The sequence below is a fragment of the Lacerta agilis genome, chromosome 18 (assembly GCF_009819535.1).
Source record: "Lacerta agilis isolate rLacAgi1 chromosome 18, rLacAgi1.pri, whole genome shotgun sequence".
Lineage (NCBI taxonomy): Eukaryota > Metazoa > Chordata > Lepidosauria > Squamata > Lacertidae > Lacerta > Lacerta agilis.
This window is the reverse complement of record NC_046329.1, coordinates 11,489,326-11,504,752: the sequence shown is the minus strand read 5'-3', so window position 1 is coordinate 11,504,752 and position 15,427 is coordinate 11,489,326. Positions and strand designations below refer to the sequence as shown.

The window sequence follows — 15,427 nt, the reverse complement described above, 5'->3', positions numbered from 1 at the left end:
AGACAAAAGGGTCCCCCTCCTCAGCCTGGCATGTAGTCACGTTCCTGGGTGCTGCCATCTGTCTGGCACCTACTAAAAAGGGCCTCCCCCCCCCCTCCAAGAACTTAACCCACCTCAGTCTTCCTAAATCCCCACAGACGATGCTTCCAGATTTATTTCTTTGAAATAACTTTATTGGAAGCTTTCTTTGAGGGGTGGGGGGACAGGGAACCGCTAGTCCTTCTTGGCGGCTGCTTTCCTCATGGCCGCCAGGACGTTGCTCAGCTCCTCCCTCTTCCTCTTGGCTCGGATGTGAGTGCCCACCTGGCGGAAGCAAAAAAGATATCTGCTCAAAATACAGCGGCAACACATGGCAAAATTTACAATTTCCAAATAATACCACATGTCAGTCCATAACCAGAGTAGTCAATGCAAAATAGAAAATTCTTTCCAGTAGCACCTTAGAGACCAACTGAGTTTGTTCTTGGTATGCTCTTTCGTGTGCATGCACACTTCTTCAGATACACTGAAACGGAAGTCACCAGATCCTTAAATATAGTGAGGGCGTGGGGAGGGGTATTACTCAGAAGGGTGGTGGGAATGGGTGATCAGCTGATAGGTGTGGAAAACCTGTTGACAAAACGGCTGCAATTAGTCTTGCAGGGAAAGGCAAGGGGTGAGATGGCTAAAGATAGCTTTGTTATGTATAATGAGATAAGAATCCATAACATAGCTATCTTTAGCCATCTCACCCCTTGCCTTTCCCTGCAAGACTAATTGCAGCCGTTAAGAGCTGATCACCCATTCCCACCACCCCTCTGAGTAATACCCCTCCCCACTCCCTCACTATATTTAAGGATCTGGTGACTTCTGTTTCAGTGTATCTAAAGAAGTGTGCATGCACACGAAAGCTCATACCAAGAACAAACTCAGTTGGTCTCTAAGGTGCTACTGGAAAGAATTTTCGATTGTGATTCCTGATATCAGATTTATGTCCATTTATCCTTTGGCGTAGGGTTTGGCCTGTTTGTCCAATATAGAGAGCTGAAGTGGGGAGGGGTATTACCCTTCTGAGTAATACCCCTCCCCACTCCCTCACTATATTTAAGGATCTGGTGACTTCTGTTTCAGTGTATCTAAAGAAGTGTGCATGCACACGAAAGCTCATACCAAGAACAAACTCAGTTGGTCTCTAAGGTGCTACTGGAAAGAATTTTCTATTTTGTTTCTTTTCAGACTACAACTCACATCACCCCTAGCCAGAAGGGATGATGGGAATCATAGTCTGAAAGGAGACGCAAGTTTGGGAAGCCCTGCTCTGCACATTGTGTGCACTCCAGCGGTTGGGGGGGGGGCTGCAGCTGTGCCGATGCTCCTCTGGGATAAAGGCTGGAGGGGGGACTCGGGTGTGGGGTGATGCCCTGATGCCAGCTTAGAAGGGGCTACTTTCTGCTATGGTGTAAGGGAAGAGGAAAACACCCACGCTCCTCTCTTGCAAAGCATAAGAAGCGGGGGAAGTCTCCCCTTTCCCCCTTACGTTGGCAATCTATGGAACTCACTGCCACAGGATCACAGATTCATGGAGGGGGCCAGCGACGGCTGGCAGCCCTAGTGGTTGTGTCCTGCTGCCAGTTGGAGTCAGCAATGTCCTGATTTCTGGTTTCCCACTTTGGCAACTGGCCTAACCCTGCAGGCGCCCCCATCCTGGCCATTGCAGATGCCACCCCCCCCCCGTCAAGTTTTGGAGCACCCACCCTTTTCTTGATGAACTTCAGCGCTCGCTTGTCTTTGGAGACCTTGAGGAGCTCCATCGCGCGCCTCTCGTAGGGGGCGAAGCCGCACACTTCCCGGATCATGTCCCGGACGAACTTCGTGTGCTTGGTCAGCCGCTGGAGGAGAAGAAATATAAGAATTAAAGCAATAAAGTGGAAAAAGAATCATTTCTGATTATTTTTTTTGCCCTGCTGAGTTTAGCTCAAGCTGGCAGAGCACGAGACTCTTCATCACAGGGTCAAGGGTTCAGGTCAGACCTTGGGGAAAAGATTTGTCGATTCCACGGTAACAAGCCTCTTGCTACACACCCACCCACCCACCCACCCACCCCTCCCTCGGTTTTCAAACATAATCCGTTTTGGAAGACCGTTCGACTTCCGAAAACTGAAAGCGGAAACCTGAATACAATAGGGAAACTCAAAGCAGAAGCCGCATGGCATGTTCGGCTTCCGAAAATCATTAAAAAACCAAAGCAGTTACTTCCGGGTTTTCAGCATTTGGATTCCGAAACGTATGACAATGAAGACGTTCGAGAACCGAGGTTCCCCTGTATATATCATTTTTATTGGTTCATTTTGCACATCATAAATCCCTCCTATTTTACATAAACTAAACCATTCGGTATTCCATTATTGCATCCATCAAAGCTTAACTACACTGTTTAACTTCTCTTAATGCCACCAGCGTTTTCAAATATACAGTTTCCCCCTATATTCAATAAACGTTTTCCAGTCCCCTCTATAAATATATGTTCTTGTTGTTCTCTTATTCTATACATATTCCGTCAGCTTAAGTTGCCATTCTTCTTTGGTTGGGACCTCGCTCGTTTTCCATTTTTGGGCTAACGAAACACGGGCCGCAGTAGTGGCAGACATAAATTAACCTGTTTTGCGGCGTTGTTTCTCAAACTTGGGGGTCCCCAGCCATGGACAGACTACAACTCCCACCGTTCCGATCTAGCAGGACTGGTGGGCAGGGGGTGATGGGGGTTGTAGTCTATACCAGCTGGAGACCCCAAGTTGGAGTAAACACTGGCCTGGCGGTTGCAGATCCTTTACAGCAGGTACCCCCAAACTTGGCCCTCCAGATGTTTTGGGACTACAACTCCCATCATCCCTAGCTAACAGGACTAGAGGTCAGAGATGGTGGGAATTGTAGTCCCAAAACATATGGAGGGCCGAGTTTGGAGATGCCTGCTTTACAGGGTCCCAGACGAGTTTGAGAGAGAGAGAGCCCAGCAACCCACCCACCCCCTTTCCCTGACCCCAAACTCACCCCACGGCGTCGGCACTGGCGTGGCTTCACCACGTTCTTGGTCACCTTGTGGCCCTTGTTCAGGCCCACGGCCATCGGGTAGCGGATTGCCATGGCTAGAGACAGAAAGAAAGGAGGGGAGGTTGTCATTACCACATCTGCCCTCACCGTACAACAACCCTGTGAGGTAGGCGAGGCCAAGGCCACCCTTGGGGGCTGAGCAAGGATTTGAAGGTGGTTCTGACTGCACTCTCCAAATTAGGAGCGCAAGTGTTATGGACAGTTTACCTGTGGAACTCCCTGCCACAGGAGGCAGTGATAGCTGTAGCCTCGGGTGGCTTCCAAAGAGGATTATTATAATTATTTACTGGATCTATATTGCCCCCTTTTAGTCATCTAGGCCTGTGACACCCCCATACCTTGTGGCAGGGAGTTCCACAGGGCATTTCTTCCTCTTTATTCCCCCCCCCCGATTTTTTTCCACATTAAAATTTACATTCACACCACAACATACTATATAAAAACAAGATTCCCAAGAATCTCCTGGATTTCTCCCCTTTGTGGGTCTTATTGTTAACCCTTTCTTTCTGCATCTTTTATAGCAATCCAAATTTTTGTATCTCCCTTATATCCATAACTCATCGTCACGTTACAAGTGAAACTGCAATCCCTCTAACGACTGGAAAGAGTTCACAATGGGATGGAATATGTACAGAGTCTATGTAAAATAACATTGTCAAAAGATCAATCTGTGGCAGGACTTGGTTGAGCTTCAATGTGCAATTAGGCTAATTTTATAAAATAAAACTGACAGTAAGCCAAACAACACAGGTTTAAGGGACTTGATTCGGAAACGCAAGGGGAAGATCGGAAGCCTTGTAAAAAATTTAATCACAAATGTATACACAAAGCAAGTACTTTTTATTTCTCATTTTGCCTATTGTACATTTGTTATGAATTTTTCAATCAACAAAGCATACCCCCCCCCAAAAAAGGAATGTTCACGATGGTTTTTAAGATAAAATTATAAATTGACCCCATTCCTTTTGGTCCTCCTGATTTCTGATTTTTCTGGTCATTTTTGCCATTTCGGCGTAATCCATCCACCATTTCTTCCTCTTTAAGTCTCCCAATTTCCAGAGGGAGCCTGGGGGCACCCGTGCCCCCCCCCGACGGGACTCCAACTCCCATCATGCTCAGGGGCCACGCTCTGCCTCCAGCTGCTCCCCCCACGGCTTATTAGGGTCTCAATGGGGCCCAGACTGGCCCTGGAAGAGGCGCCCCATACGGATCCGCCTCCCTCCGCCCCGCCTCGACCGGGCTCCCCTCGTGCCCAGCGGGCTCCCCTCCGCCTCTCCCGCCCGCCCCGCCGTCCCGCGCCGGCGGATGGACGCGGATTCTCCCTGGCCGGCCCGCCGTAGCTCACCTGCTGCACTGCTGCTCCGTCCAAGCCCCGCCGGAAAAAGGAAAGCCGGAAAGGAAGGAAGCGGCTACTGCGCGTGCGCGACCGAGCCTGCCGGGAAACCATAGAGACACCCACTTACCAGAGAGGACGGATGTGATTGACTTGACCCGGAAGCTTTTGGCGATTTCATTTCCGGCTTCGACGCAGCGATGGCGACCGCGGCTCCGATGATGCCGGTTCCCCGCGCGGAGCTGAAGCTGGTCCGGCTGCTGAGCCGCTGCGAGGCGCTGGCGGCCGACCGGCGCGGGCCGGACGAGTGGCGCCTGGAGAAGGTCCGTGCGCGGCGGCAGAGGGGCGGGGACCCACATTGCACGGCGGGGTTGCTAGGGGAACGGGGAGCCGCCGCCCCCGTTGGACAGCTGCCTGGCAGGCAGGCAGGCATCCGGCAGGTGCAGCTTTTCCTGCAAACAGCAGCACCTGTAGGCCGCCTGCCTGCGTCGCAGGTGTCCATCATCATCATCATCGTTATTAATTGTGTTTATTATTGATCATTATTATTCATAGCTATTATGTATTTGCTTAAGTGCATATCCCACCCTTATTCAGTTCCCTTTGTGAACCTTTCCTCATAAAATCGATATCCCTTGGCAGAGATCTTCTCGCCCAGCTGGGAAAACTTGTGTCTTCTGTTGATTCTCAGCAGGCACATTAAACAGTTGGCTCTGCCCCCTTAACCACCATTTCCCATGTGGCTCCAGCTGATATTTTGAAGTTCTTATTAAAAAGAACCCTGCAAACCTCAATTCTCCCCACGCCTGCATTACATCACACATTCCAGCTCCCAGTCTTGGTCTTACGTCCGTGTAACAGATGCAGGGAATCTGAAAACTCGAAAGAAAATCTCTGAGGTCATATTGTAGCAAAAATGGAGACACACGCACACACGGAGTGCCACCGAAAGGGTCCCTTTTAAGCTGAGAGGGGGAAGGTTTGGTGGTGCCCCTAACCATAAGGTTGTAATATGAGAAGATTTTTGGAGCGTTGGCAACCATCCGTGCAAGGCAACCTCATGGAATGTCCCGCCACCCGGTCACCACTGGGTGTCGCCCTTCGCCTAAGGGGGCTCCGTTCCAGCTTTGCCTTGGGAGAACCTTGACAGAGTGAGCCTCTTCCCCCCCCCCAATCGCTATCAAGCTGCCACGTCATGCGTCCGTTCAGAGCCAAAGGGTTGTTGTGCCCTCAAACTAGTGCATGTAGCCGGCCACTGGGAGGACAGGAGGCTGGACCAATCCTTTTTCTTCTTTTTTTGTTGGAAATAATTTGTATTGGTTTTACAACATAAATCACACAATTTTCACAGCTGAATTTTGAAATAAAACGAGATTCTTCCGAATCTTAGGACCTCCCTCCTCCCCTCCAAGGGGCCTTTAAATGTCTTTAGTCATATTATAGCTCATCCGAATATGTCCAAAGTCTTTGTAACATCGCAAGAGTTATTCAAAGCCTGCCAAAGAGTTCCTAGTGTTTACAGTATGCTTTTAAATACAATCAATATTTGTCCCCTTCTCTGTTTAAGTTTTGGTTCTCCTGATTTCCCCCGTCAGTCTAGCCATCTCTGCATAGTCAAGTAGTTTCATCTGCCAGTCCGCCTTTGTCGGCACTTTGTCCTCTTTCCATCTCTGGACAAGGAGCATCTTTGCAACTGCAATCACGTAGAGTGGTCCCTTGGTTCTCAAACGCCTTGGGACTCAAACATCTTGGAACCCAAACACTGCAAACCTGGAAGTAAAGCGTTCCGGTTGGTGAACTTTTTTTCGGAAGCCGAATGTGCTCCGTTTTGAGTGTTACGCTGAGGTCTGACTGTTTTTGCTATTTATTTTGCGTTTTTGTGGCTCGTTTTGTTTTGTTTTTGTGTCTGTGTGGAACCCAGTTCAGCTACTGATTGATTGTGTGACCGCAGTACAGTGTACATTGCTTTCATTTCATGGATCAATGGTCTCGTTAGATAGTAAAATTCATGTTAAATTGCTGGTTTAGGGGTTATTTTTAAAAGTCTAGAACGGGTTAATCTGTTTTGCATTGCTTTCTATGGGAAAGCACACCTTGGTTTTGGAACGCTTTGGTTTTGGAACGGACTTCCAGAACGGATTAAGTTTGAGAACCAAGGTACCACACTGTACATGATCAGTCTTCTCAAATCCTTCAGTATATCTGCACCTAAAATTCCTAAAAGAAAGGCTTCTGGTCTCCCCTTTGGCCTGATCCAGCTGCTGCAAGACTCTCCTTACGACTGTGGCAGTTTGCTCGGGAGCCAGTGGCTCTTCCTGCGTGGCAGGAAGGGACTCTGTACCCTGAGAGTCTTGACCTGAAGGGCCTGCGATGGATTGGCCAAAGAGTGCCATGGATGCAGGTCCCCACTAAATTAAGTGGGGCTTCCTGTTTAGGAAACCGCCTCAGGTGGCTTTGACTTGCAGGTTTTCTGCCATTATGAGGAACCCACAAGCCGGACCCAAGCACAGCCACTCTCCCCACTCGTGACCCCCAGCAGCTGAAGATTTTTCGAGTGTTGGCAACCTCAAACCGTGCAAGGCGATCTCATTCTTTCTCACCTAAGAAGGGGGCCAAAATAAACCCAGACTGTTCGTCCAGTTCCTGCCCTACACTCTTAAGCTCTCAGGGCAGGACACAATCTTAAATCATGACATTAAAAACACAGCTTATGTCAGCTTCTAACGGCCAGGTTAAGGCTGTGAAGAAGTGCGGCAACGAAAAGCCGCTTTCAGATGCCCTACATAGGTTACTTAAAGGTGGGTTTCTGTGGCATCTCCAACTGAATGCCTCTCTGGGCTGCTCCTTAGCAGAAGGAGCTCTGGCCCAGTGTTGCTCACACCAGTTCCCTCTCTTTCATTCCCAGTACGTCTCTGCCCTGGAGGAGATGCTCCTTGACCTCAAGAAACACTCCAGGTGAGTTCCTTTCCCTGGTGGGATCTGCAGAAGTCTCAGAAGGCAGAAATCTCAACAAAAGCTTCCAATCTCTGCTTAAACACCTCCAAGAAAGGAGAGTCCGCCACCTTCTGAGGAAGTCCGTTCTCCTTTCGAACATCTCTTGCCTTCAGAAAATTCTTCCTGGTGCTTAGTCGGAATCTCCTTTCTTGGAACTTGAAGGCCTGGGTTCGAGTCCTACCCTCCAGAGCAGGGGAAAACCAAGCTTGCTCCACCTCCCGTGCGACACAGCCCTTCAGATATTTGAAGATGGCTCTCCTGTCTCCTCTCAGTCTCTTCTCCAGGCTAAACACTCCCAACTTCTTCAACCGTTCCTCGTAAGGCTTGGGTCTCCAGACCCTTGATCGTCTTGGTCGCCCTCCTCCGAACGCCCTCCAGCTTGTCAATACCCTCTGGAGGTACCCAGAACTGAACTCGGGACTCCAGGTGGGGTCTGACCAAGGCAGAATAGAGCAATACTATGACTTCCCTTGATCTGGACACTAGATTTCTCTTGATGCCCGTGATAACAGCACTCACTTTTTCTGCTGCTGAGATCACACAGTTGATCTCAAGGGCCTTCTCCGGACTCTGAGCAAAACAGGTGTAGGAACAGAGGAAACTGATTTCTGCCCAGTCAGACCACTGGCTCACCTAGCTCAGTATTGTCTTCACTGCCTGGCAGCAGCCCTCCAGGGTTTCAGGCAGGGGGAGAGCAGGGATGCCGGAGACCAGGCGGTCCAGCGGCCTGATCCAGCCACTTTCCTTACGTCCTGATGTTCCCCTTTCAGCAAACCTGCTCCTGAGGTGCTGAACGAATATTCCCGCAAAGTGGATTTCCTGAAGGGGCTGCTGGAAGCAGACAAGCTGGTAAGACCCTTTGTGGGGGCGGGGAAGAGAGGTCCTTCTCGACTTCCTTTGTGTGGTGGTCCTTCTCCTCAATAGCAGACGGCCGGGCTGCATGGCCGCAAGCCCCTTTCTCCCTCCCGGTCTCTCTCTCTTTTCCTCCGCAGTCGTCATCTTCCGAAAAGGCCCTGGCCAACCAGTTCCTGGCCCCCGGGAGGACCCCCACCACCACTAAGGAGAGGATGCCGGCCACCAAGACGGTGCATCTGCAGACCAAGGCCCGCTACACGGGCGAGATGAGGAACGAGCTGCTTGGTACAGTTATGTCTCTCCGGCCGAGGCTGGCGTCGGCGGCTCCTCTCACTGCTTCCCCCTGGGGCTTGCTTGCTGCTTCCTTCACCTCAGCCCTGGCTCTCTGCGTGTACACCTGTTTCCATGTGGGGACTCCTCCGATGGCATCTTCTGTCTTTAGGGACAGGCCAAGTTCGGGGGGGGGGTCCTTTTCAACCGCAGGGCCACGTTCCCTTCCGGGAACCAGTGTTAGCTACATAAGCTGGGTGCCAAATGGCTCCTTAAACCGAGGTTGCAGTCGCCAAAACAGATACAGTCATACCTTGGTTGTCAAACCTAATCCGTTACGGGAGTCGAAACGGTTCGGAAACCAAGGCACGGCTTCCTATCGGCTGCAGGAGCTTCCTGCATTCAATTGGAAGCCGTGTCGGATGTTTGGCTTCCGAAAAACCTTCGCAAACCAGAACACTCGCTTCTGCATTTGCGGGGTGCAGGAGCCAAAACGTCCAACTCGCAAGGCGTTCGAGATCCAAGGTACGACTGTATCTGGTTGCCATTTCGGGGCAAGTCTTACTTTGCAAAGGATGGGCTGACTCTGGTTGTTTCCCAGTTAAATATCTGGCTAGTTCGGAGGACGACCTTGAGCCAGGTTAAGAGCTTTGAGAACTTGGAAGAAGGAAAGTCCCTCGATCCAGGGACAGTCCGCCAATATATTGGTCAATTCTGACCTCGTTTTCTTAATGGCGACATGGACCATTCATAACGTAGGAATATTCTTCGCAACAGCAAGCTGGGGGAAGCAAATACAAGCGACAACAATTTGCTGTAACGTTGTTCGCTGCTCCTGCTCAGGCTGCACAGAAAAAGCATTTTGGTTCCTGACAGTCAATCCAATTGTGCAGATAAAATAGAACTGATAAAATTCTACAGGATGTGGTCTTGAGTGTGTGAAAACAGTTCCGATCCAATGATCTCCTGATGGTGGAGATGTAAGGAGGCATCCAGGCACCCGAGCATCTTCGCTTGGTCCCAAGTGGCCGATAGCTGGCTGCAAAATGTGCCTGGCGCCTGCCTAATTTCAAACACACACCTCAATCTTACCTTCATAATATTAGGCAGGTTTCCACACCTATCCACGCTACCTGAGCTCTAGGGAACATTTTCAGCCATGCCAAAGAACTAAAGGAAGGTGCAGAGCTGATCCAGAGAGAGGTGTGGCCTGGGGAGTGTTGCAACGGCTGGGTAGAGATATTCAGAGGGCCACATGGAGCCTGACATTCCCTGTTCCTGGGCAAACGTAGTTCCTCAGCCTACGAGGAGGCAGGAGGCCTCCAAAGGCCCCAGTACCTCCAGCCCCAATTCCCCGCTTTCACTGAACGCTCTCTCTCTTCCTCCCCATCTTTCTGCTTCGCCAGGACCCCTCGCGCCTGCCTGGTAAGTGTCTGCTCAGATCCATGTGTACAAAAGCGCTTCAAAAGGCGCCTTTGTGTCTTTTTGAGGAATCAACTTTGCCTGGTTGCTTTTGGGAGATCCGTTTTTATTTCCGACGGAACTGCTTTCTCCTCCTCGAGTTCGTTTGGGGTGGTTCTGTCGCGCATCGAACCGGTTTTCATGTGGTGAGAGAATTGTAGAGTTGGAAGGGCCTCAGTTCAGTCATGTCTGTTGATTTCAATGGGTCTCCTCTGAGTAGGATCCTGTATCATCCCATCCTTTGGGCGCTTGCTGTTTCTGGCTGTCTTGTCAGCCCTTGGGGGTCCCTGTCGCCCCTTCCCCTGCCTGCCTGCCATTACTTTTGGGGCGCTGGGCCTCAACCCTTCCCTCTTTACCCCTGCCCCCCTCAGTCGGCCTGCAGGTTGCCTTCTGCTGGCCTCTGGCTTTTTCTTTGCGCCTCTCCCCCAGCTGATGAACACAGACAAAACCTTATCCTCCTTCCTTCCCCAGATCTGGAGGAGACGAGTCTGAGAAAACGCACGTGAGTGTCTCGAGGGGTGGTGTGACTCAGCAGGCGTCCTTTGTTCTATTTGGGGAGGCCGGGTTTAGGTGGGGGGCAGGAAGGGGAGGGTGGGGCTGTCCTGGCTTGCTCTGCCAGGAACACATAGTGTGTGCCACGCGGGGGGAGAGGCAGTTGCACAATGCGGGCCTTGGGCTGGAAGAAGGGTCTTCTATCCTTTGAACTGGAAGGTAGGAGAAGTTCCAAAAAAAGCTCAACAGCTTAGGTCCATCCAATGACAATGGGTAGATCAAATCACTGCTTTGATACTGTGAGTAGATCGCAGTCTACTGGGAGTTGGACATCCCTGTACTATATAATAAAAAGGTAAGAATGTTGTCACGCTGCTGTTCACTTGGTCACAGGCAGGTGGTGCTGTGCAGTACAGCTTGAAGAAGAGACCTGGTGGGCGGGTGGTCCAGGCAAGCAATTGGGGGGGGGGGGTCCAGAGCAGGCTGCAGTAGCCCCTCCCCCCGATCCACTGGCTCCTTGAGGCCTGCCAGCCCCAGGCCCCCTGTCTCTGGGATTGTTGGAGGGAGAAGTAGGTGTGCCTGGCGAGCAAAGTGACCAGTGGCACAGCCCCTAGCGCAAATGTAAGGAGGGCTTTCTCTCTCTCTCTCTGTTGATACACCCCAGGGGCCCCCTCCCGGATGAGAAGCAGTCAGCCGCCGAGCTGGACGCCGTCCTGCAACACCACCACAGCATCCAGGAGAAGCTGGCCGAGGAGATGCTTCACCTGGCGCGCAACCTCAAGAACAACACTCTGGTGGCGCAGAACGTGATCAAGCAAGACAACCAGGTGAGGCGGGGGTGGGAGGAGCATGGCTTGTGAATACCCCTGCCTGCCCCCCACCCCCAGTTGCACAGGTCGTAACTCAGTGTTTGCACGCACTTCCTATTGCAGACCCTGTCCCACTCGCTCAAGCTGGCTGACCACAACTTCGAAAAGCTGAAGGACGAGTCCGACCGCCTGGAGCAGCACGCCAAGAAGTCCGTCAACTGGCTCCTCTGGCTGATGCTCATCGTCGTCTGTTTCATCTTCATCAGCATGATCCTCTTCATCCGCATCTTCCCCAAGCTCAGGTGATTCCTGAGGCTGCAGGCGGCAACCTGGCGGCTCCTCTGTTCGCCTCACGCCGTTGCCCACAAAGTCCGAAGTCCCCTGGCGCTTCTCTGGCGGAGTCTCTGAAGACACTTGCTGGAAGGGAGCTCCTGGCACTTCTCTGGCGGAGTCTCTGAAGACTCTGGAAGGGAGCTACTGGCGCTTCTCTGATAAGAGTCTCTGAAGACACTCGCTGGAAGGGGAGCTCCTGGTGCTTCTCTGATGGAGTCTCTGAAGACACTCACTGGAAGGGAGCTCCGTTCCTGCTGGAACATGACAGATTTTGACTGCTTTGGGAGAAAACGTCCTGCCTGCTTATACAGTTGACAATGGGGAGGCTCGTTCAGCTCATAAGCTAGGCTTGAGCGGGGAGTGCAGCTGGGGGTTCAAACCATGGCCGTTTGGGACCTGGGGATGGACTGGGGATGGGTTGCTTCCAAGAGCCTGGTTTCCCCAGGCAGAGGCGGAGTTGCCAGACCAGGGGGGGAATCCGACAGAAACGGCTCGCCCTCCTTCCTCCTCCTGACTGCTACCTTTCCACCTGCAGGGAGCTGAGTCTCTGTTTGGATGAGAGTGACTATTCTGTCATTGTGTAAATCACCCTGTATCCCCCCCCCCAAAAAATGTGCACCTTCACTGTTTAGCTGCCATTTGGGAACGGCCTGGAAGGAGGGATATGAAGCTGTTGGGGTTTCATTTACCTCTAACGAGGTTCTGCCACCCGTAGAGGAAAACCAGGACTCTGGAGGTGGGGGATTCTTGGCTGACGAGTTGGGGCAGGTTGGTGGTGGCGGGGGGAGAAAATCACGTATCCTTTTCTTCTCTCCAAAAAGCCCCAGGTCCTAAACATTCAGGTATAAGAACTCCGCCAGCTTTCGCTCTTCTTTCTCCCTCCCAGCCAAAAAGGAAAATGCAACTTGGCCTTTTTGTGGGGGGGGGGGTTATTGGCGACAGTTCTTACGTCTGGAGTTAGACTGGATGTGCTACAGCAACAGCAGGGGGAACGAGGGGAAGAGGGCTTTGGGGCGGCTGTCGGAGGCACCTCCTCATTTCGAGAGAAAAGGCGCCCCCACCTCGCAGTGGCGGTGAATCACCTGCAGAAAGAGGCGCCGCTCCCCAGTGGGGGCCTCACCCTGCCGCTTGCCAAGCGCACCAAATCAGCTTGGCAGGTGGGCCAGGAGAGGCGCAGTCCCCCGGGGGGGAGAGACACTGCCTCGGCCGCCCGAACGCTGGGGCTCTGCGTCACCCCCACCTCCACGTGCTGCTGCTCCCCTGTGCCGGAGCAATGAGCCTCTGCTTGCCCCCCGCCGCACGGAAAATGTGCCTCAGCCTGCTGGCAAGGGAGCCGAGTGATACATTGCCAGCCAGCCTGCCTGCCGCCACTCGCACATTAAAAACAAAACCCGACTCGCTGCCACGGTGTGATTCTTTCATGCGTGCGGCCAGGGCGGTTTGGGGGGCAGCGGAGAGGCACCTGCAGCCCCCTTTGACGGGGGACTTTGTGCTCAGCAGTGGAGAGTTAAACTGCGGAACTCCCCTCCGTGGGAGGCAGCTTAACCGGAGACGCCTTGGTGCCTTCTGCCTGCCAAGCAGGTGTCCTGCCCGCGGAGAGACAGCTTGAGACTCCTCTGCCACAACGGGAAAGCCTTTGGAGCTTCCTGCCCCGGACGAGGGACACTTCTGGGAAGCCCTTAATTTTCTTCACACCTAAGGTGGCAGGATCCTCATCCTGCCTGCGCTTTTCCCCGCCTGGAAGGAAGCGGGAAGGGAGGGTGCGATGATGCAGAAGCCGTCTTGGCGTTCCCAGGCTTGCAGGAACCAGCGAGGGGTCAGCTTCCCAAGCTCTCGGTGCCAATGGCTGGTGACGGAGGAGGATATCCTCTGGCCGGGGGAACTTTCCAGGCCGTGGGTCCTGGCAGGCTGGGGCAGGGGCGGGAAGAGCCAAGGGGGAGGGCAGAAGGGGCCCTCTAACTGCCCTCTTCGGGTAAGCGGGCTTCCCTTTTGGGGATGGGTCTGCTGGCGGCAGGGGCCACTGGACTGGGCTCTGGATCTTGAGAAAATGCCACCAGAGTTCGATCTCTGTCTGTGATAAGAGGCAGGCCTCTGTAAGTGAAAGAGGAGGCATAGATAGGGGGCAAGGAGCGGCCGTTAAGAGCACAGGAGGTCCCCGCCGGGCCAGGGTTCAAATCTCCACTCGGGGCACAAAGCTCGCTGGGTGGCCTCAAGCCAGTCACTTCTCAGGCTCTTTCCCTACTGTGCAGGATAACATGGGGAAGGGAAGAACCACACACACTTGTCTTGAACTGCTTGGGAGGCGAGATAAAGGGGATACAAAGGTAAAAATAAATTAATTGGGCGGGGGGGGGGTCTCGGAATATTCAGTCGCCATCCGAGGATACAGAAACCCCCCACCTCCTCTCTCCATTAATGGAGGGGAGGAAAGTGAGCGTCGTAATTTACTGCTCTCTGCCGCCAAGGCTGCCCGTAAGAAACCCACCTTGCCCGTGAGAATTCCCAGCGACGGGAAGAATATAATTTCCTTCGGCAACCAGATTCCAGTTACTGTTTGTGTGTTGGGGGGTGGTGGTGGTGGTATCTAGGTGATGGCTGAAAGGGGGGGGGGATTTACCAGCGGCAATGGCTCTTTTGCGTGAGTGAGGGTTCCGAGGGGGTTCCGGGCAGGGCGGGTCTCCAGGTCCCAGGGAGGCGAGCGGCCTGACGCCAGAAAAGTCCAAGGCCGGTCTCCAAGGAAGGCTGGGAGTCCAAAACCATGGAGAGCCAATAATAATAATAATAATAATAATAATAATAATAATAATAATAGTTTATTTATACCGCGTCCATCTGGCTGGGTTTCCAGAATAAAAATAAAAACAAGAATGACCCCCCCCCAACACATTATTAAAGGGCATCGGCCTGCTTGAAGGGGAACTGGAAGATGGAGCAAGCTTGTTCTTCTCAGATGACCTGAACCAATGGATTCAAAGGGCGAGAAATGGGATTCCGACCTCGGAAAGTTATTCCTAATGTTCATAGCCGTTCGGCCTCAGAAGGTGGACTCTCCTTCCTTGTTTTTTTCTTTAAAAAAATAAATAGAGATTGTATGGCCAGGGATTCTTTAGCTGAGATTCCTGCACTGCCGGGGGTTGGAGTAGATGACCCCTGGGGGTCCCTTCCGACTACAATTCTGCGATTCTATGCTAGTCTTACCTGGCAATGGCAGCAGCTTTTAATTCTGATTGGAGGGAGGCCCAAGGCTGCCATATACTATTATTATTATTATTATTCTTTTCTATATGGCTTTATATCTTCAAGGGGGGGAAATCTCGAAGCTGTTGACAGCATATATAATAATAAAATAAAAATAATTATTATTTATACCCCGCCCATTACAATCCAGGATAAAAAATATTGCAACTATAACGTACGCAATCAAAGCAATATTAATGAACAGGAAAGGAAAATATCACCGTAAAGGTTTTGAAACAAAACATTATAAAGGTCAACTACGGAAGAACACATTGAACACAGTCTACAAAATATTACAGGATGCCATATATAAAATATATGAACATTTAAAACAGCATGATTAAGTTGAGAACAAGAGAGGGGGGTTGTTTCTGAACGATAGGCAGGTTTGGGATTATTTTAGCACAGGTTGCAAACCACAAAACAAAAGACAGGAAAACCAAATTGTGCATGAGTAAGACTGTTAACCCATTAACCCGGAAGCCTTCCTGAATGTGGTTTAGCGGTGGAGAAATGGTTTTGAAGGCCCAGGTGTCAAAAAAAGGTTATTTTATGT

The 15,427-nt window shown here is 51.7% G+C and overlaps 2 protein-coding genes across 3 annotated transcripts; one reads left to right on the top strand and one right to left on the bottom strand.

Annotated features, from left to right (window-relative positions):
• Window positions 1–191: 191 nt before the first annotated feature.
• Window positions 192–4,546, bottom strand: RPL36 (ribosomal protein L36). The gene is made up of 4 exons (XM_033136683.1): window positions 4,433–4,546; window positions 3,028–3,122; window positions 1,734–1,868; window positions 192–303 (listed from the first exon to the last, which is right to left on the bottom strand). The coding sequence occupies exons 2-4, from the start codon at window positions 3,118–3,120 to the stop codon at window positions 214–216; spliced, it is 318 nt and encodes a 105-aa protein (XP_032992574.1). The 5' UTR covers window positions 3,121–3,122; window positions 4,433–4,546; the 3' UTR covers window positions 192–213.
• A 59-nt stretch (window positions 4,547–4,605) lies between these two features.
• USE1 (unconventional SNARE in the ER 1) lies at window positions 4,606–11,662 on the top strand. Of its 2 annotated transcripts, XM_033136681.1 has the most exons (8): window positions 4,606–4,743; window positions 7,326–7,375; window positions 8,185–8,263; window positions 8,407–8,559; window positions 9,946–9,964; window positions 10,472–10,502; window positions 11,157–11,319; window positions 11,425–11,662. In XM_033136681.1, the coding sequence occupies exons 1-8, from the start codon at window positions 4,621–4,623 to the stop codon at window positions 11,605–11,607; spliced, it is 801 nt and encodes a 266-aa protein (XP_032992572.1). In that variant the 5' UTR covers window positions 4,606–4,620; the 3' UTR covers window positions 11,608–11,662. The 2 variants fall into 2 exon arrangements, with proteins under 2 accessions (XP_032992572.1, XP_032992573.1); XM_033136682.1 differs by lacking the exon at window positions 9,946–9,964 and having other exon boundaries at window positions 8,407–8,554.
• The last annotated feature ends 3,765 nt before the right edge of the window (window positions 11,663–15,427 follow it).

Bases quoted from the DNA above. Each gene is read 5' to 3' on its own strand.
- USE1 (XM_033136681.1), top strand. From the start codon at position 4,621: ATGGCGACCGCGGCTCCGATGATGCCGGTTCCCCGCGCGGAGCTGAAG. The intron at 4,744-7,325 runs GTCCGTGCGCGG...TTTCATTCCCAG, and splicing joins ACGAGTGGCGCCTGGAGAAG to TACGTCTCTGCCCTGGAGGA. The intron at 11,320-11,424 runs GTGAGGCGGGGG...TTCCTATTGCAG, and splicing joins TGATCAAGCAAGACAACCAG to ACCCTGTCCCACTCGCTCAA.
- RPL36 (XM_033136683.1), bottom strand. From the start codon at position 3,120: ATGGCAATCCGCTACCCGATGGCCGTGGGCCTGAACAAGGGCCACAAG. The intron at 1,869-3,027 runs GTGAGTTTGGGG...CTTCTCCTCCAG, and splicing joins GCCAGTGCCGACGCCGTGGG to CGGCTGACCAAGCACACGAA. The intron at 304-1,733 runs GTGGGTGCTCCA...TGCTTCCGCCAG, and splicing joins TGAAGTTCATCAAGAAAAGG to GTGGGCACTCACATCCGAGC.